The sequence below is a fragment of the Eretmochelys imbricata genome, chromosome 16, assembly GCF_965152235.1.
Source record: "Eretmochelys imbricata isolate rEreImb1 chromosome 16, rEreImb1.hap1, whole genome shotgun sequence".
Taxonomy (NCBI): domain Eukaryota; kingdom Metazoa; phylum Chordata; order Testudines; family Cheloniidae; genus Eretmochelys; species Eretmochelys imbricata.
Window position 1 is genome coordinate 21,381,788 of NC_135587.1, and position 20,742 is coordinate 21,402,529.

Genomic DNA, 20,742 nt, shown 5'->3' on the forward strand with positions numbered 1-20,742 from the left:
CTTTGCACACACAAAGCAGATGGGCTTGCAAACGTCTGCCACTTTCAGACCCTTTCCTCTTCCTCACAATCCCATACCCCGGGCAGACCCTTCCTCCCTGGCTTCTTGATTCTCTCCAGACAGTCACCCCCCTGGTGCCCCGGGTCTGTTCTCAATTGCAGTGACCGGTTCCCTCAGGCTGCTGGCCTGGGATCCCAGGGATCTTGCCTTACCTCGAGCCCTGACTGATCGCGTTCGCAGGCACGCTTACCTGGCTAGAGTGAGGTCATGTTTATGGTATTCCAGGGCCTTGGAATATTCCTTTAGGTAGAAGTAGGCATTGCCCAGCTGGCTGTAGATTGCGCTGAGAGTCTTCAAATCCTCTGTCCCCACCTGCACTGCTGCTTCGAAGAAGGCTGCTCCAGCCTGGAAGTCCCCAGCTTTGCACAGACGCTCTCCTTCGAGGGCTAGTTCGAGGCAGGAGGCCTCCATTCTGTTAAAATCAAGATCATTTCCAGATGAGCCAAGCTCTGGAGTTCTCTCCTTTTTATACTGTCATTTTAAAAAGACAGACATTTTGCTGAGAGCGCAAGGAACAAATGCGTGATGCAAACCACAGGCTGTCCCTACCAGACGGAAGGCCCTACACGCCGAAGGCAAAGGAGAGCCAGAATAGATTTTAAAGATTAAAGGCAAAATGTTTCGAAAGCTCCTTAACTTAACTTAAGTTTAATTGAAAGTCAATGGGATTTAGGCTCCTAGGTGCCTAAATCCCTTTTGAAAATAGGACTCATGCTCCAAGGTGACGACTTAGGAGCTTTTGAAAAGTTTGCCTGAAGTGTGAAGACGTGGGGAAGGGGAATGGGGGGGTTGTACAAAACGCTCCATACAGAATAACCCCCTGATCAAGGGCTGCTAGGCACATGAACTGGAGAAGGAACTCCTGATTTCCCCTTTCAGTGAAAAAACATCAGACTCCTCTTGAAATAAGAAAAAAATAACAATACTCCGCACATCGTGGGCACCTTCCATCCATGGCTCTCGAATGCTTCACCCGCATTATATTTAGCCTCTGCACCCCCATGACACACACTCTTCATGCTAGAAACAGAGAAACCGAGGCACAAAGGCTGAGTGACTGGCTCAAGGTGGCACAGAGAGTCTGTGGCAGAGCCAGACTCAGAAGCTAAGTCTTCTAACACCTAGTCCTGTGCTTTAGCCACAAGCCCATTCTTCTTAACAGCCCTCTGAACCGGCTTCAATTAGCACATGCAAATAGCCCAGGTCCTAAAGGGTTATCGGACTATACTAATTAGAAGTGCCCACCACTGTCACAAAGGGAACCCAGGGGCTATTTCCCGACCTGCTCTCACCATCTGCCAGTATGGCCACCTCCTCATTCCACTGCACAGCAAAGTTGTGTTGCCTCTCTTCCTCCCCAAGCAGCATCATGTACTGCCTGGCTATAAAAAAATTATTAATCATGTTTTTATGGCAGTGCCTAAGGGCCAGCCAAGACTGGAGCCCCGGTGCCAGGCACTGGACAAACAAAGAGTGGTTGACGGTCCTCGATAAAGCTTGCAATTAAATAGACCCAAGGTGGGGGAAGGGGTAGAACACACCAGCCAAGCCAACAATGTGATGGCAACAAACATCATGTTAATGCCACAATTTTTTTGTTTTTTGGGGTGGACTTAGTGAGGAGGGGGATCAGCAAAAAGGGAAGGGAAGTGGGGTGAGAAGGGCAGGTTTGGAGTGATGCTGAACTGAAGAGACTGTGAAACAAGAGGCGGTGAAAAGAACAGGAGCAAATATCAGGCATCAGCTAGGACTGAGAGTGCTCGGCCGCTTTAAAAATCAAGCCCCGTCTGTCTGAGATGAGAGTAATCCAAAATTACAGGCCACCTTTGAAAATGCTGGCTTAAGTGATTTGGGTAGCATTACACCCAGAGTCAATGTGGGATTGTTCGGATGAGAATCCAGGCCTGGTCTCCTGGTTCCCAGGCCCCACACACACTCAGCGTCACCACACGAGAGCAATGGATGGGTATGGTTTTCTTTAAGGGGGTGCAAACCTCATCCACCCTAAATTAATGCCTATGCCACTTTCCCAAGGGGTAACACAGAGGCTAGCCCGGTTGCTGCACGTTTTTAATGAATACCACAGAAATCTGGCAAGCACTACAGACTTTGGACTGTATAGAATTTCTTGGCTGATAAGCCACAGTTCCCTGGGCCTGTTTTTCATTAACTTCCCGGCCGTCAGTTTTTCCATCAGCATTCTTTACACAATAGCGCTAGGGCCCACCTTTCATCTCTTGTGCTTCTTGACACCTCTTATTACTTACACACATGGTGGTGGGAATAAGGGTCAACAGCCCATCCAAGCATAGGGAACCTGGGCAAAAGAACGGCGCAAGAGGTATTCCTCCCAAAGCAATGTATTCCGCACAGAGCCTTGCAGCTCTGTCTCCGGTAAGGCTAAAGCCATGCCTGCTATAACCTTGTTTACACTTTGTAAAACGATGAGTATATTGGTGGGGGGGGGGGGGGCGGGGGGAAGAGAGGGAGGTTGTTTCATTAAAAAAAATTCAATGACATTCAAAATATTTTTAACAACAATTCTTTAATTTTTTTTTTTTTTTGGTCAAAAACCAAAATATTTAGGCCAAAATGATTTATGGATTTCTTTATTTATCGTGAACATTTCGTTTTGGTCAAAACGCTTTTTCCATGGACTAAAAAGTTTAGATGGCACATATTTAGGGTCGATACCTGATGTGATTTGGGCTTCCATTACGGTCTGCCTGATCAGTATGCCTCCCCCCACACACTCTGGTTCCCCCCAAAACACAAACGCAGTGTTACACCCCGGTGCAGGATAATCTTGTAGCATGGTTTGGCCAGCACAGATCCCAACTGTCATAGAAACCATGAGGTATTTAAACACAATTGTCACTAACATCTCTGCAGTCTCTAACGTTGACAGTGCCTAGTTGGTTTGTAGCTCATAACCTTCTTTGCACAACTCATAATCAACCGGTGGAACTCAGAGCTGCAAGGTACTATTCAGGGAAGTATCTTAGCAAACTCATAAGGAATTGACAGGTTTCAGAGTAACAGCCGTGTTAGTCTGTATTTGCAAAAAGAAAAGGAGTACTTGTGGCACCTTAGAGACTAACCAATTTATTTGAGCATAAGCTTTCATGAGCTACAGCTCACTCCATCGGATGCATACTGTGGAAAATACAGAAGACGTTTTTATACACACAAACCAAGGTTCCTGGGTTAGTGGTTCTGTTGTGTGGTATGTGGTTGCTGGTGAGTATTCGCTTCAGGTTGGGGGGCTGTCTGTAGGCAACGACTGGCCTGTCTCCCAAGATTTGTGAGAGTGTTGGGTCATCCTTCAGGATAGGTTGTAGATCCTTGATAATGCGTTGGAGGGGTTTTAGTTGGGGGCTGAAGGTGACGGCTAGTGGCGTTCTGTTATTTTCTTTGTTAGGCCTGTCCTGTAGTAGGTGACTTCTGGGAACTCTTCTGGCTTTATCAATCTATCCTTGCAACAAAGCCCGTTGCCAACTGTGCCCACATATCTATTCAGGGGACACCATCACAGGGCCTAATAACATCAGCCACACTATCAGAGACTCGTTCACCTGCACATCTACCAATGTGATATATGCCATCATGTGCCAGCAATGCCCCTCTGCCATTACATTGGTCAAACTGGACAGTCTCTAGGTAAAAGAATAAATGGACACAAAATCAGATGTCAAGAATTATAACATTCATAAACCAGTCGGAGAACACTTCAATCTCTCTGGTCACACGATTACAGACATGAAAGTTGCAATATTACAACAGAAAAACTTCAAATCCAGACTCCAGCGAGAGACTGCTGAATTGGAATTAATTTGCAAATTGGATACAATTAACTTAGGCTTGAATAGAGACTGGGAGTGGCTAAGTCATTATGCAAGGTAACCTATTTCCCCTTGTTTTCCTAACCAATTCCCCCCCCCCCCACCTTCCTCAGACGTTCTTGTTAAACCTTGGATTTGTGCTGGAAATGGCCCACCTTGATTATCATACACATTGTAAGGAGAGTGATCACTTTAGATAAGCTAAAAGAAAAGGAGTACCTGTGGGACCTTAGAGACTAACCAATTTATTTGAGCATAAGCTTTTAGATAAGCTATTACCAACAGGAGAGTGGGGTTTTTTTTGGGGGGGGGAGGGTGTTGTGGGGCGGCGGGGGGGGGGGGGGGGGAAGAAAACCTGGATTTTTGCTGGAAATGGCCCACCTTGATTATCATACACATTGTAAGGAGAGTGATCACTTTAGATAAGCTATTACCAGCAGGAGAGTGGGGTGGGGGGAGAGAAAACCTTTTGTAGTGATAATCACCCATTTTTTCATGGTTTGTGTGTATAAAAACGTCTTCTGCAGTTTCCACAGTATGCATCCGATGAAGTGAGCTGTAGCTCACGAAAGCTTATGCTCAAATAAATTGGTTAGTCTCTAAGGTGCCACAAGTCCTCCTTTTCTTTTTGCATAAGGAATTGAGACTTCCATGAACAAGAAGAGCATGAGCAACATTAACAAGGGTGTTCAAACCTCAAGTGTCGAGGCTCAAGTTGATGGGTGGAGAAGTTCACCCCACATTGATAGTATTGCACAATCACCCAGGTGCATTTTGGGGGTTTTCACTATTTCCTCTGCAGCAGCTGGATCGGTCAGTATCAAGAATAGGATACAAGCCATTAGTTCCAGTACAGCAGTTGCTACAGTGAGCTACAGTGTTGGCTGAGATTAGTCATTTAAAGGATTATTTACAGTGCTGCCCAACAATGCTGAGATAAAGCAATAAGCCTCCTACAGGGGATTAACCCAGGGCACACATTTAAAGGACTTTCACAGCTGAGAAGCATCTTTACATTTCCTGAAAGACAGAGCCAATGTTAGGTTCCAGGATGGTCGTTTTGACGGATTCACTATTCAAACATCTAACCTCTCCAAACCACAGGGTTTCCAGGCAAGATAGAAAGATGAACTGTCCACACAATCATCACAGCACCGTGGAGCAATTAAGAGCTACCGAAGGAATAGCAAGCCATTGAGTGCAGAGTGCAAGACTTTTGCACTTGTACTTTTCTACAATATTTATTGCAAAAAAATAACCCCCCCTGCTCTGAGTTCATGCTGAGGAAGCAAAACGTTACAATTACAGGTTTCCTTGCCAAGTCTGCTCATGCAGCACTGAATTGTCTAGCACACGGCAGGGAGTCACAGAGACAGAGACATTTTATTTTCCTCCTTTAGAATACCAAGAGCAATTGCTAGGCATGGCTGAGGTACAGGACCCCCACCACAAATTAGTCCTGGGATAGATCACATCCGTGGTACGAATGCCAGCCTTCTCCTTTAGATTTCCAGACTGCCTCGATTCTTACAGCAACCCTCGTCGACTCCATAGAGCTTCTACAAAACGCATGCAAACAAGAGCTAATTAATGCTCCCAAGACAGGCAGATACTGGTAGGTATCCGATATTATCCCCATTCTACAGAGGGGGGAAAATGAGGCACAGCATTAAAGTGGCCTGCTATAAGGCTCTTTGACTGCTTAGTGGAGATTATTTCTCTGAACCAAACACTCAGTTCATCCAACCCAAATTAAAAATAGAAATTTGTGACACTGTCGATTTTGCACAAGAAAACAGAAAAAAAAAATGAAAGCAGTGGGAGGCAATAGAAGCAGTGTTGTATAGTGGCGATAGTGGGGTAGGGCAGGATTGGACATCAGGACTCCTGGGCTCTGCCACTGATTCACCATGTGCCTTCTGGTAACGACACATGCCTCAGTTTACCTTATCTGTAATGGGGATATTACCTACCTACCTCAGAAAGACATTGGGTGGGGGAGGCAATTAATATTTATAGAGCAGATCATCATCATCAGACAGTCATTATTTGCATTACGTTAGCATCTAGTGGCCCCAGTCATGGAGCAGGACCCCATTTAGCAAGGTGCTGTACAAACAAAGAACTAACCCACAATCCCTGGCCCAATGATCTTACTGTCTAAGTCTAAGATAAGACAATAGGTAGATGAGGTAGACCGGGGTCCCCAACACAGTGCCCGCCGGGGCATTTTTGTGCGCCCGCAGGACACCCCGCTGCCGAAATGCCGCAGAGAAGCGTTGCCACGGGAAAGGTTGGGGACCACTGGGGTAGACAGTCAGGAAGAGTACAAGAAAACAACGCGGCAACACTGGTCAGCATGATCAGCAGTGGCCTCAGCACACCAGCTGCCTGACTACAGAGTTTTTTTTGTAGGCCCCGGGGCAGAGGACAGTTTTAGGGAGGGATCTGAAGGAGCTCAAGGAGGTGGCTTGGTGGCTGTTTGCAGGTAGCAGCTCCTCGAATGCATAGGAGTGGCAGGAGAGAAAGCACGAAGGTGCTTGCTTGTTAATTTAAGAAATGGGCTCCGAAGGCCGGCACCACTGGCAGAGTGGAGTCAGGAGCGGACAGTGCAAAAGCACATGAGAGATGACAGGGAGGGCGGAGACAGAGGAACAGCGCAGTGTATCTGGGAAGACTAGCTAGTGCATAAAAAGATGAACCTGAGCCACTCTCCCTCCGGTTGCAGACAGGGCTCTTTTCCCCCTCCTTTCCCCTGTCTTTTTCAATGCTTTGGACAAACCTCATTTCCCCCTAGGGTTAATTCATTCTGTGGCACTCTGTCACCCAAATGTCATCAGCCCTAAATCCAGGAAAGACCTGGGCGTTTGCCGTTCATCGACAAGTGGCCTGCACAGCCACCAGAACGAAGTCGCCACTTTGGGCCAGAAAAGTAAAACTGGCCCCTTTGTTTGAGGACCTGAAACAAGCAAAAGTGACCCTTCTAAGGCTTTAGCAACAGAGATTCTAGCCAGCAATTGAGAAAACTGGAGAGACATTACTGAATTCTCCCAAAAATAATAAAACTGATCTCTGTAAGCCCTAATGAGCAGGTCAGTCTCTCTCGTGCACCCCCGCACTCCCCTCCCCCCAAGAATGTCCTTGGCTAACATATTCTATCACAGGGGTGCAGTTCTCTATTCAATTCTTTTCTAAACACTATACAAAGGATCCCACATTTATTACAACTTGCTCCTTCTTTAAATGTGACGACTCCCAGCTGATCTGCTTTTGCATGTGGTTAGAATGGTATTTCACTGAGGCACTACTTAAAAAAAATATATATATATGTAGCTGATTGCCAAAAGTGTGATTGGTTTGTCTGAGCAGCTTCCTGGGCAAATGAAGGACACGACATTCCTGAAACAATCTGGGTGGATTTCTCAGCTTTTTGGGCTGCTAATTTACCCCTCAGCAATATAGTTATAGCAGAACAAAAACTTGTGAGTAGACAAGGCACAAGAAAGACAGAACAGGAAAAGAGTGTTTCAGTGACCGAAGCATTGACATTTTGGAAATGTCACTGATAATGCAGCTTATGACACATTTCCCCCCTCTATGCTGCACCTTTAAAATGTCTAGCTTGTCTGCAAAGGCAGCTGCCGTTTTGCAAGGCAGACTGGCTGCAAGATGTCACAGAAGACTCACTCACACTGTGCTCTCACTCAGACTTTTCTTTGTTCTTTCTTGTTTTGTTGTTTGCCTGTAATCTAACATCCAAGTTGCTGAGGCCAAGAGTACATGACTGCTCTTTGGCCTGGAGAAAACAGAACTCATTTGTCCGGAGTCATACAAGCCAGGGGTAGAGAGGAGGCAGAGGGATTTGTAGAAAGTGTGACGGCTGCACCACTGCCTCGGGGTTCCCTGGTTTTGGGTTGTAGAAGGATGGATTGTAACACTGGTGGACATGTGTCCCCATTACCACAGCAAAGAGGCCACAGAAAGAACGGGCCAATCGCCGGCAAGCGTGACCTCTGAAGATCAAGCCTGAGGCACGATGGCACGAAGAAACTTACTCCAGTAATGCCTTTGCTGTTCCTCCCTTGTAGATGAAGGGAGCTCCCCACCGGCACTCGGAGCCCTACCAACCCGTTTTAAAACGGGGCACCGAACCCCTGACCTGCAGAGGCCCAGGGTAACCCTTGCGGCAGGTTGGATCTTCAATGGCTTGTTCCAGACTATTCACTCCGCACAACCAGCCAACTGCATGGCTGTTGCATGTTGGAGATGGGTGACATCCGTGCCGAGCAAGCAGACCTGAGCTTCTCTCGAGTCAGCAAGCCAAGCCAGCCCTTCCCATTGTTAATCCTATTGGCCTGGTAATCTCGCTAGGCAATCCTGTCAATACAGCCCCTCCTCCCAACAGGAGGATTTACTTCAACTGGCTTTGCACCCTGATCAGAGCGACCCAGAGCGCTTAACCAGCCAACACACCAGGCTGAGAACAGCTACCGCAGGCCGAGCTGCAAAACACGGGTTCTCAGGCAACAGAGCCTGAGAAGTGGAGCTTCCCGGTTGCCGCACCAGCGTCACTATTTGGGGGCTACTTCGTCACACGCTTGTGACTGCGGGAAACCCAGCGAGTTGCCTTAACCCTCATTTCTGCCCTGCAAGTAGAAATGCCATACCCCTGCTCCACAGATGGGGATCCCGGGAAACAGACGGGTGCCTTGCACAGGGAGTCAGCGGCTGAGCCGAGACTCAAACCCAAAATCTGTGCTACTCTAACTGCTAAAGAAAGACAGTCTTGTGGTTAATCTGGGTTTGATATGGGAGTCCCCCTGTGAGCTCGGCAGAGCCCCTTAGCTCTGCCTCGGGAAAACACGGATAACAATTCCCTTCAGTGCAGGGATGTGGGGAGAATTAATAAAGTGTGTGAGAGCCCAGACGTTACAGTGTACTACAAAGTGACAGCACGGCCTAGTGAAGAGAGCACAGGACTGGGGCTCAGGAGACCTGTGTTCTATTCCTGGCTCCACCGCAGGCCTGTTGGTGTCCTTGGGTAAATCACTTCACATCTCCATGCCTCAGTTTACCTAGCGGAAAATTATACTGACCTTCTTTATGAAGCACTTTGAGATCTACTGATGAGCAGTGCTATAGAAGAGCTAGAGATTATTATTATCCAGTGAAGCAGGCCATAGAAATACCAACACAGAGCAAGAGGACACAATTCTGTCTTTACCGTGGGACAATTTGGCGCTACACTTATTTGTTCTGCGCAGACTCAAAAGGGGAAGCTGCTGCAACATTTGTGTTGTTCTCAACAAAACCAGCACCAATACAATCCAAGGCATACCTGGGGCATAGTTTTAGCATCATATGCTTTAAGTTCTTTAAGCTCTAAAGATTTTAGCAGCTGCTCCTGCTGCTGCTATTTCACCAAATGGGAACTGGGTGTCGAATTCTCCACTGTGCCTTGGAAAATATCCCCCAAGTTCATAAACAACAGTCTGACTGGCGGGTAACCAGGGAAAATGGCAGTACAGTAGCTGGAAGAAACAAAAGCCGCAGCAGTTACTTCTCAGGCTGGATCAGATTTCTAAAATAATACAGGGAAATAGACAGCTAGAAGAACGCTCTCTCCAGCTGACATACTGTCATGACCTCCCTTCTCTGACTGCTTGGTGGCCCCCCAGTCCTTTAATAACAAAGGGAGAAAACATCCCAGAACAGTTTGTTTAATGCTTACTTCAAACCCCAACACAAACATTTGAGTTAAACTATTGTAAAATGCCCAGATTTATGTGGTTGTTTTGCTTGGGTTAGGAAGCCCCTCTGAGTTTCAGGGCAACACCAATCCTGCTTTAAGCAGTTGTCAATGGAAATAAAAAGTTATTACACCATCTGTCTTCGACCCAGGTCTATAGATCATGCCTGTAAAGCTGTGCAGAGAAACGAGCCTTGCAAGAATAAGTGTCCTTTGTTGTATTTTGCCCTGTAAGGGCTCAGTTTTGCATTCTTTCAGCATCCCAAACTCCCACGGGTTCCAAAGGCAGTTTGTGGTTTGCCAAAAATGCAGGATCATTAGGACTGGCTTCTACGATTATTATTATTATTATTAATAATAATTTGGAGTGTTTCCTTCTATGTCTTAGGTAGGCACTTTCCCAACACCTGCCCCAAAAAGCTTACAATCAAAAGACAGAGGTCAGAGAAAGGGGAATAAGACATCGCAAATGAGTCAAATCCTGAGATTTTCACTCAAATAAAACTTCAGCTGGCTTCAAGACTGACCTTCCCCAAGGATCCCGTTTGCCTGAGTATAGCACGCATAAAAGCTGAGTGCACCAGTTCCTCTAAACCTATGGAGCATGAATAATCAGGGAGCAGCTCACGTTCCAATCAGCAGGCTCATCAAAAGGAGATGAAACTTTTAAAATTATGTGAACGACTTATTTAAAAAAACCCAACCAACCAAACCCCCAAACAATCCAAGCTTACAAAAAACCTAACGATAACAAAACACCCATCTACTTCTTCCAAGGGCAATATCCATCGCTCTCATTTTAGATTGGCCAGAGGTGAAATCTGTTCTGCCACTGAGCCTAATTTGTGAACTTCATACACACAAACACAATCGCATACGCTTTCTGGTGTTACCATAGTAACAACTCAGGCACAAGAGTGTCACGGCTCCCAAATGCATGCAGCCTTTAATTAAAATCTGTTTGTCCTTGAACTGGCTGCTTTGCTGAATGTCTGACTTGCCTAATTACCATCAATGCTCAGTTTGGGACTTACTAAAAAGAGAGGTCGAAAAAAAGGCTTTTTCCCTGCTGCGCACATGGCAAATGAAACCCATTTGCTTTTGTGTGAAGGGATGAGATGCGCAGGGCTGATGATTATGGGGAATGCAATGTGGCCCCCACAACCATTGGTCCTTCGACACCCCAAAGCCTCTGTATTCTGTGGGAGCATTCGCATGCTGCTGCTCCAACTTCAAGGCCAAAAAAAAAGAAGAAATGTTGCACACTGCGTCCTCCAGCTCCTGGAGTCCCAGGGCGTCGTGGAAATCAGATCAGGGCATGCTCTGGATCACAGGAAAGGGGCCCTCCAGAGAAGGTCATGCTGGAAAGGAGCTATTCGCTTGGGCTAAATGGGCTGGGATTTCAGCAGACTCACAAGAAGGATGCAGGTAGGAAAGAGGAGTATCACTGCTAAGCCTGGTGGGTTGAAGGACCAGGAGCTAAGACTCCTTGCTTTTAGACCTGGCTGTGCCACTGATTCACCAGGTCACCTCACGTAAAGCCTGTGGACCGTGTCTCTCTCATGTTACTCATCTGTAAAAGTGGCCTAATGCTGCTTATACATCTGCCTGGATGCCATGTGCCTTAACGAACACTTGTGAAGTGCCATGACGTCCGGAGCAATAGACATTCAAGTGATCCCTACGGTGGCTCTCAGCTTGGAATACAGATTCCAAACTTCCAGTGTGACCTTGGGCAAGCTAGGCTCAATCGACACTTAAAACTGATACCCACATAGCTATGCCCACCAGGGGTATGAAAAAAACCACATGCCCCAGTGACACAGCTCTGCTGACAAAATCCGCAGTGTAGATGCAGCTCGGCCGACAGAAGATGCTTGTCAGCAGAGCTAACGTTTGTGGAGGTGGTGGTCCTACACTGGTGGGAAAAACTCCTTCTGCTGGCATACACATGGGGAGGCGATGCCAGCATAGGCGCTGTAATGTAGACATTGCCTGTTACTCAGCCTCTCTGTGCCTCAGTTTCCCACCTGTCAATGGGGGATAATAGCACCGTCCCACCACACAGGAGTGTTCAGAGGATAGATCCATTAACAGCCATGATTAGTGCTCGGGCACTGCACTAATGGAGGCCATACAAGTACCACAGACAGCAAGGAGAAAAGAGGACCGACCGGTGCATCATTCTTGACAGCCACCCTTCAAGGACAAAAAATGCAGATGAGTAAGTTAAAGCCCCCAGTCCTCACACACAGAAGACAACAGGCCCCAGCCCTCTCTTTCCACAAGTTGTGCATCTTCTGCACAGAGCCAAAGGCCCAGCCCCAAGTCCACCAGCAGCAAGGAGCAGTGGGGCAAAGAGCCGCACTGGCCAGTTTTGCAGACGGCTTTCTCTGCTCAGTTCACGGTCAGACGCTGGGGCTTCAGAGGCGCCGTGGGCAGCTTCAGTCCCACCCAACACAGTAACCACTTTGCAGCCTCGCTCCGTGCGCTTGGTGGATTCTGATGGTCAATCCTTTGGTCTCTGAAAGACACTGAGCCAGGGACGCACTGCTTGTTCCCTTCTGTACTACCCCTGCACCGGAGAAGGGGAGGAGGATTCTACTGGCTTGATCTCTGCAGCCCCAGAAAAAAAAAATGGGGGGGGGGGGTGCCTTAGGGCAGCAGAAAAACAAAATTTCCACCCTGATCACTGAAACCCAGCAACCAAACAAACAAAGATCCCTTCTCCATCCACCTTCTCTCTCACCTTTCACCATGCAAGGTAACAGAAAGTGCCAGAGTTATCCACATATGGTGGCTGTAGGAGCGGGACAGCAAGTTGTAAGTAGGCCATTCACTGTGCCTCACGGAGCAGAAGGCCCATCCTCTCTGGGTTCTCCTCTGGCTGTGGACCGTGAATCACCGAGCGGTCAGCACCAGCTCATTCCATCCAGAAAAGTTGGTCTCATTCTGCCAAAAGAGTTTCCTCTCATGGGCCAACACAGCGTGGAGTTCCACAGGAGAGACTCCTCTTTGAGCTACCGCCCACTTCCAGCTGCCGCCAACGTGTTCTCCACATGTCCCAAGAAAGTTTTAAATCAATAAAAAATGGGCAAGGGTTGGAGAATCCCATGGAAGACCCCATGGCCACCTTTTCTATTTGCTCATCCCCTTGGGGTACATGGGAGCCCCAGCCTTTCCTTCTTCTGATAGGTTTCAGAGTAACAGCCGTGTTAGTCTGTATTCGCAAAAAGAAAAGGAGGACTTGTGGCACCTTAGAGACTAACCAATTTATTTGAGCATGAGCTTTCGTGAGCCACAGCTCACTTCATCAGATGCATACCGTGGAAACTGCAGCAGACTTTATATATACACAGAGAATATGAAACAATACCTCCTCCCACCCCACTGTCCTGCTGGTAATAGCTTATCTAAAGTAATCGTCAGGTTCTTCTGATGTTTTCCTTCCTCCTCCTTGTTTGCCTTTTGTTTAAAGCACGTTCTCTTTGTAAGGAAGGAGAGCCAGGGCAGAGCAGAGGGAGGCAGGGAGGTTAGGTGTAGCCGTGATGAGCAAGGTGGCTCAGATTTGTTCATCACTATCAGCTAAAGATTAACGATGATTTATACCAAATATCATCTTTTTGCTGCCTCATAACTTAACCAAAGGACCAAAGAACCTAATCACTCCTTCACAAAAACTATGGGAGCAAACACAATGGCTCCAAAAGAGAAAATGCTTTCACACTATCCAAGAATGTACCAGAGCCGGTGGGAGAGCTAGAACGTCCTCTTAGGTACAATGGCTACATTTGGGATGCTGTATAAGGCATGAAGCAAGCGCAGCGTGAAGGGTTGTTGGAGCCATTAGCGGTCACATTACCATGGCTCCCATCAAAACAGTGCTATAATTGGGCTTTCCCACATATCAGATCAAAATATCTGACTAATCAAGGCCAGATTCACTTATCACATTTTCTTGTTCCCTAAAATGGCACATGAGGGATGTTTGGATTTGATTTAAAACCAGTCAGTGAATACACGTTACTGAATTAAGTGTCAAGAAAAATATGAAATTATAATAACAAAATTCTATAGATTTAAGCAACAGGACAGGACAAGGTATGGCATAGACAGGTACAGTAGAACCTCAGAGTTAGGAACTGACCAGTCATCCACACACCTCATTTGGAACTGGAAGTACACAATCAACAGCAGAGACCAAAAAAATAGCAAATACAGTACAGTACTGTGTAAAACGTAAACTACTAAATCTTGGCTAGATTGTAAATTCCTCAGGTCAGGCTGCCTAGATTTTAGGCCCAGCATGTTGCAAATTCTTGGCAAACAAAACAAACAGGACCACCACCACAGCACTTCAGGAAAGGAAAAATCTCACCGAAGCTGCAGAGGAAATTTGGATAAAAGCAGTGCAATCTCCTGGCCCTGTTTGCAATCAGCCTTGAATAATAATAGTTTGATAACACTTTATTATTAAACCAGTTGAGTTATCAGGGGTTTCACAACTGCAAATAAATAATGCTTTGCATTTTCATAGCAGCTTCCAGCCGAGGATCACAAAGCACTTTAAAATCATAACATCTCGCTTTACAGATGGGGAAACTGAGGCCCAGAGCTGTGCTCTGCCTTCAGTGAGTTGGTGGCAGAACCAGGCATAGAACAGCCAGCTGTCCAACTCTCCGATTGAAGGGTAAGTCTCAAGTCCACTCTCAGCAGACTCATTTAGGTGTGTAAGTGGGACCTGTTGGATGCTCAGCTCCTTTAAAAATCTGTCTCTTATTCAAAACCTCCACCTTGCCTGTTGGGTGCTGCTTGGCTTGTCATGCCTCATTCATAATGAATACCTAGCAGCCAATATGCCTGTCTAGCGACTCCGAAAAAGCCATGTCACACACTGAGCTAGGAGTCAGTTCTCTTAAATACCAGTTCTCACTGCAGTGAGAAAAAACTCACTCAGGGAGACAACACAGTGCTAGGGTAGCAACACATTAACCCTTTCCTTTCTGCACGGGAAAGTGAGTGTTATGAGCAGCCGACTCAGGTAGTGCGTTACTGTAAACCGGGGTAGGCAACCTATGGCACGCAAGCTAATTTTCAGTGGCACTCACACTGCCCGGGTCCTGGCCACCGGTCCAGGGGCCTCTGCATTTTAATTTAATTTTAAATGAAGCTTCTTAAACATTTTAAAAAAAAACTTATTTACTTTACATACAACAATAGCTTAATTATATATTATAGACTTATAGAAAGAGACTTTCTAAAAACATTAAAATGTATTACTGGCACGCAAAACCTTAAATTAGCGTGAATGAATGAAGACTCGGCCCACCACTTCTGAAAGGCTGCCGACCCCTGCTCTAAGCAGATCCATTGCACAGCTTACTCCAAACAGAGCTACTGTGGTTATAAAGCAAGAATCAAAGATAGGCGTGATTAATAGCATTGGAAACATATACACTGGGAATATGAGGGCTACAAAGCTTTTCTGAGGAACTAGTATTTGTTCCTGTTAATGCAATTTTTATGGCTTCAGCATGAAAAACTTCAGACACCGTGTTGAAATGTATTGAATTTTATATGAAAGTAAATATTTCACAGCATCTGTTATGGGCTGGTGTAAATCCTGCCTTCTCTAAGCAACCACAGAGCAAGTTCTAAAGTGCTCAGCCTAACCAGATATCCACGGGTTTGTCTAATTATAGATGAATTAGCAATGCAAGGGGCAGCACACCTTTAAAGAAACTAATCAAGCTGAGAATTAGATGCCACCAGTAATCTGCTCCTTCAGCTTTCAAACGGTTCCTGCACAAGAGGAGCAGTAAATCCCAACTATTCGTGACAAATTACCAGGCTCAGATAAGAGATGCTCGAAGTCTCGGGCTGTGTCATGCTCAGCTACATTGGTTCATGATTGATGAAGATCACATGCCACAAAATGCACAAGTTGGCACTTAGATCTCTCATGCCAAACTATACACCATTCGCAATGAAAGGTCACCACTGAGGGAATGAGTGTAGGGTTTGTGCCCTTTGTTCTTCTGTAAAAAGGAAGCCCAGAATGGGGTTTTTTTCCCCCCTCTCTATAGAATTTTTTTTTTCCTGTTGGCTTTTTGGATTAGAAAATCAGATCCTGTTTACCCTGGAGAACTCTGGCAGCAGAAGGATTGCTGAGCATCCCATTCCAGTTCTGTTTTAATTCTGCCCTTGCATGGATGCACTATGCTGGTCTTTAATTACGTGAGCACGTTCTATTGTTTGTTACAGGCATGGTCACTGGCGTCTAAACCCTTCAGATTCACAGCACAGACCACTTCTACCTGAACTAAAGGGCAACTACTTGCAAAAGTAGGCTAGTTTCCTCTACTTCAGTGGTTTTCAACCTTTTTTCCCATTTGTGGACTCCTAAAAAATTTCGAATGGAGGCACAGACCCCTTTGGAAACCTTAGACAGTCTGCGAACCCCCAGGGGCCTGCGGACCACAGTTGAAAACCACTGCTCTGCATGGACCAGCTCCTAGAGAGGGACCCGGCACGCACTTTAAACACTATTTCTGAGACACCAGTGCAATGTGGATTCCTGGGTTCAATTCCTGGCAGTGGGTGCAGAATGGGTGCAATCTCATACTTTGAACAGTTGTGACATACAAAGAGCTAAGCAGAAAGCTGAGATACAGTGTAAAGGTAACTGCTGTGTATTGGTGGAGAGAGTAAAACCCTGTAAATAAATGACAAAGTGGTGTTGACAAGGGTGGAGGTCCCAGTGCCGAGACCTGCCCCTCCACAACACAGCACAGTTACTCTAAAAAGGCCGCGTGGCTGAACCATGGGTCTGTGATATTGACGGTGTTCTATCCCACGGGGTCTGTTCTGGCCACTTCATTAAAGGTGCCTAGAAAGGGAGCTGAGCTCATTTGACAATCTAGCCTATAACGGATACAGAGTTCTTTTGAAAATATCTTGTCTATAAGGCCCATGCGTCTAGGATGCCCAAGTGCACCCACCCTGATCCATAGCTAAGGGTCACTAACAGCACTTCTGAACACAGCCCAGAGAGAAGGTGGAGGAGCTGGCTGCAGGAGGGGTAGAGGTCTGTCTCTCTTCAGGAAAAGCCTTGCACCTGCTATAGAAAGAAGCAAGTCCTGGAAGCTTTTACAAATGGCGTGATGGCTCAACCCTTTACAATCTCCTGCTGCTCTTGGAAGAAAAAAATAAAACCAAGGCACTGCAGCAGCTCACCTTCACAGCAGAGAAAGGACAGGACTCAGTTGTGATGAACAGAAAATGCTGAGGATTCTGAACACACGGAGATCATGTGCTTCTCCCGAACTCCCTATGTAAACATTGGTGCTCCCTAAGTCCTGGCCCGCAGTAGTCAGTCACCTTCAAAGGAAGGGGAGGAGGAATCTACAATTGAACATGGAAATGAAAGGCACAAGACTAAACTGTTTTTGTTCCACCCAGTACTTCTGAGCTGCCAAATCAACCAGCTGTCTGAGGCAGACACTGCATTATATTTCCTAAAGCATGTCAGGAGATGGAATTAACACAGTGAGGCAAGGCTCATTGCAGCCCTGTGTGCGAAATAGGTGAGAGGCTGCAGGAGAGGGAAAGTGCAGAGCTCCCAAGGTGTTCACGCAGGCTTCATCTCTCTTCCTTTCCTCATTGAGAGAGGGATTGCTGCTCACCAGTGCTCATTTTGGTCGATTTCTATCCCCCATTAGCTCCAGAGTACTTAAAGGGCATTCACTTCCATGGCACATTTGCTAACAAACAACAGCACGGGCAGCGGTTGTATTTCATTGCATTTACGCTGCTATTAGCAGAGCTGAGTCAGAGGCCAACATTTCAGAGCACAGACGGGGCCCTCTCTGCGGCTTTGGTGCTCAAGAACTCATACCTCTCACCTCCCAAGTTTTCTTCAGGGGCCAGGATTCAACAAACCCCACCCCTCAAAGCAAAACTTGGCCAGACCTTCCCCTGCTTAGTTTCAGCAGCTGACTCTCCGTTCAGACTCTGCCTCACCCCGAATGTCCCCATCCTTGGGCTAGGCTTCAAGCTCACAATGAAACCTGAAAGCTTGCAGGTTTCAGGCCATGTTTTAGCACTGAGGTTTGGCACAGCAGCTAATGAAGAATACCTGGCACTTCTAGAGCTACGTCCATCTGAGGGTCACGAAGCATTCTGCAAAGGTGATTACTGTCATCCTCATTTTACAGATGGGAAAATAGCCAATAACTGCACAGGAAATCTTACGTTCCAAACCAGTGACAATCAGCTCTTCTGAAAAGCATGTGTAATGACACCTTGTGGGAGCTGGCGGCAGGGGGTGAACCCAGAACCTTCAGCACCACAGCACAGACCTCTGCCACTCAATCTAAAGGGTAACACCCTCAGCTGTCAAAAGCAGACTATTATCCTCAAGTGGGGGGGCCAGTGGTACACACTGGCAGGTATGTTACATGTTTTGCAGTCTATTGAGGTAAAGTCAGATTGCTGAGTTTAATATGGATTTCCTTTTTCTACAGTTAAAACCCCACTCCCATCCTCATATCCACTGACTAAGGTCAAGGGTAGCATCACTTCTACACCTGATATGTACCTTGTTAGGATAACTATACCTGTATTTATGGTAAGACAGATTCATGGACCTGACAGGTCAATTCCCTTCTCTAAGTCCTCTCATGCAGCAGGCAGAGAGAGGTTGCACTGTTCTGTCTCCTTGGTACGGATATTTTTTTCAAACAGGGTACTTTAAATTACTTCAATGAGCATTTCAGAATGGGAGGGAAGGCTTGCAAGGGTTCCTAGGACGTTTTGTCTACAGTGTCAATACGCTCAAAGGAATTCGTTCCATTGCACTGGACTGGAAACAATGCCTCTGGGATGGTTTTGCCAGAGATGAAGTCGCATTTTCTTTAGCTTTTTCTCAGACCGACTCTTTCCAGCATCCAGAGGGCAAGAGAGGACAGAGAGCGTGAATAGCTTTGCATTGTAATGTTCCCTTGGTTGTTACATCAGTGCACCCTCGGTCTTAAATATTTGTTTTTGTTTTAAGGCAATATGTCATTTCGCAATAAAATAAATTGAATGAAATGTACAATGCACAGCAGAAGTAAACGGATGGATTGTATTGGTAGGCAATTTGCTGGCTGCTCAATCGACATAAGACGAAGATAGTGGATTTAGTGATTATTTATTTTAGACATATAAACCCAGCAGTGAACAGGGACATGCATGTGGCTCAGTTATTACTGAAAATGTTTACACATTGGTTTGTTCTTTTTTTTTAAATTAGGGAGCCATAGTGAACATTAAATGGAAGATGCCTAAGCTCAGCCATCTGATCTTCAACAGAATTTATTTATTAAAGTCCCAATCCTCCTATAGAATCCAAGTTGGCAGATCTTTCAGCCACACAGATCACCATTACCTTCAGGGGAGGCAAGAGGTTACCTGGAAGACTGGACTTATATTTTCAGCGTGAAATCCTGGGTCCATTAAAATCAATGTCAAAACTCCTGGGGCCAGTATTTTACCCTCTGTCTTTGAGCGCAGCTGCTGAGAAATTCAGCAGTGATAATCTGGGTAATAGGACAACCATGCTTTGGGAAATCTTCCTACTGGAATTTAATGGGGCATCTCAAAAGGCAAATTTTAAGCATGGGAAGAGCACAGTTCCTGTCCCTTGGCACACACCAGGCTGTATTTATTTGTCTTTCCGTTTAACACTAGGTTTGTCCTCTAGGAGAATTTAAATCAAGACTGGATGTCTTTGGGCTTGGTTTAGGAGTTCCCGGGTGAGCTTCTCGGGCCTCTATTATGCACAGACTGGGTGATCATAACGGTCCCTTCTGGCCTTGAAATCTATGAGTTACAGCAGGGATTTTCAAAAGCGATCAGTGTGCGTAACTCTGCCCCAGTGAGGCCACTGGGAGAACTCCTGTTGGTTTCAAAGAGCGGAGTTAGGCTGAGCAGTTTTGAAAACTCCACCAAACTTCCTGTATCTTAGAATAAATATATTTGGCCAGATTATTAAAATTCTCTACTCCCTAATGGCCCAAATGAACCAGCAAGGCACAAAAAGAAGCCCACGGGCATTTAACAAGAGTGAAACCATTTTAATGTACTGCCCTGGATGTCCCAACCCTCAGTTTACCTGGGATTTCTTTTTTCCAATCTCTGGTTTCATTCCTGGGGAGCTGAAATAATTGCCATTATTGAATAATTGTCAGTGAGCACATTAAGCCATTTTCTTTGTTTTTGTGTGCATCTTTAACAGATGCCCCACAGCTCAAAGCTGGGCAATTCTGGCTGCTGTTACTGCTGGGGAGCCCACTCATCAAAGACGCAGGTTTTAGGCAGGATGTGCAGGTCTGTATTTGGATTCTGAGACCAGCCCATAAAAGGGAAGTGCAATTTTTACCCAAAAGGATCAATATTCACTCTGCAGAGGGCTCTCACCTCAGTCCCATGTAAGGGCTCTGTGCGAAAGTTCCCACTACGTCAATGTGATCAGGGTTTGACTCTTAAAGCGCTGAATAAAGTGCATAAAGTCTAGTTTACATGAAGTTATTCTGGAATAGGTCTTCTTGATTAACTGTTCCTGATTAACTCCATATATGGATGTTCTTACTCCAGAACAACAGTGCCCACAACTGGCGTCAATCAAGAATAGCTATTGTACTTTACATTCACGCTCTGCCTACACGTGAAATTTGATAATTAAGCCCTGAATATGAGATTTAATCTTTTTAGTACAGCACCCTCATTTGATAACTGGGCCTACAGTATTAACACTAGGGACTAAAACCAGGGACCTGCACACTCCAAACTTTAGATCTAGAGCCTCACCTTGCAGTTCTGAATGCTCATAAATGTTGGGAGAAGCTGGATGTGGGTCCAGAGTCCAATTCTGCAGCCTGGGCCCATGTCTGGCCAGCACACTTATTATTTGGAAAGCGTCTTCCTCATCTGGTTATGTTTCCAGTCCCAGAAGGTTCTTTCTTCCTGAGAGCAAAGCCCACTTCATGTTTATGGCCACATCGATGTGCGGATTGTGCTGGTTTGGCTGGATTCTCAAAACTTTGAGCC

At 46.1% G+C, this 20,742-nt stretch overlaps 1 protein-coding gene across 1 annotated transcript in view; it reads right to left on the minus strand.

Annotated features, from left to right (window-relative positions):
• The window catches only part of GPSM1 (G protein signaling modulator 1), a 143,619-nt gene that overhangs the window by 93,802 nt on the left and 29,075 nt on the right, over positions 1-20,742 (minus strand). The window contains exon 2 of the mRNA XM_077835894.1: positions 251-472. Coding sequence (XP_077692020.1) covers positions 251-472 — 222 coding nt within the window. The remainder of the gene's footprint in view (positions 1-250; positions 473-20,742) is intronic.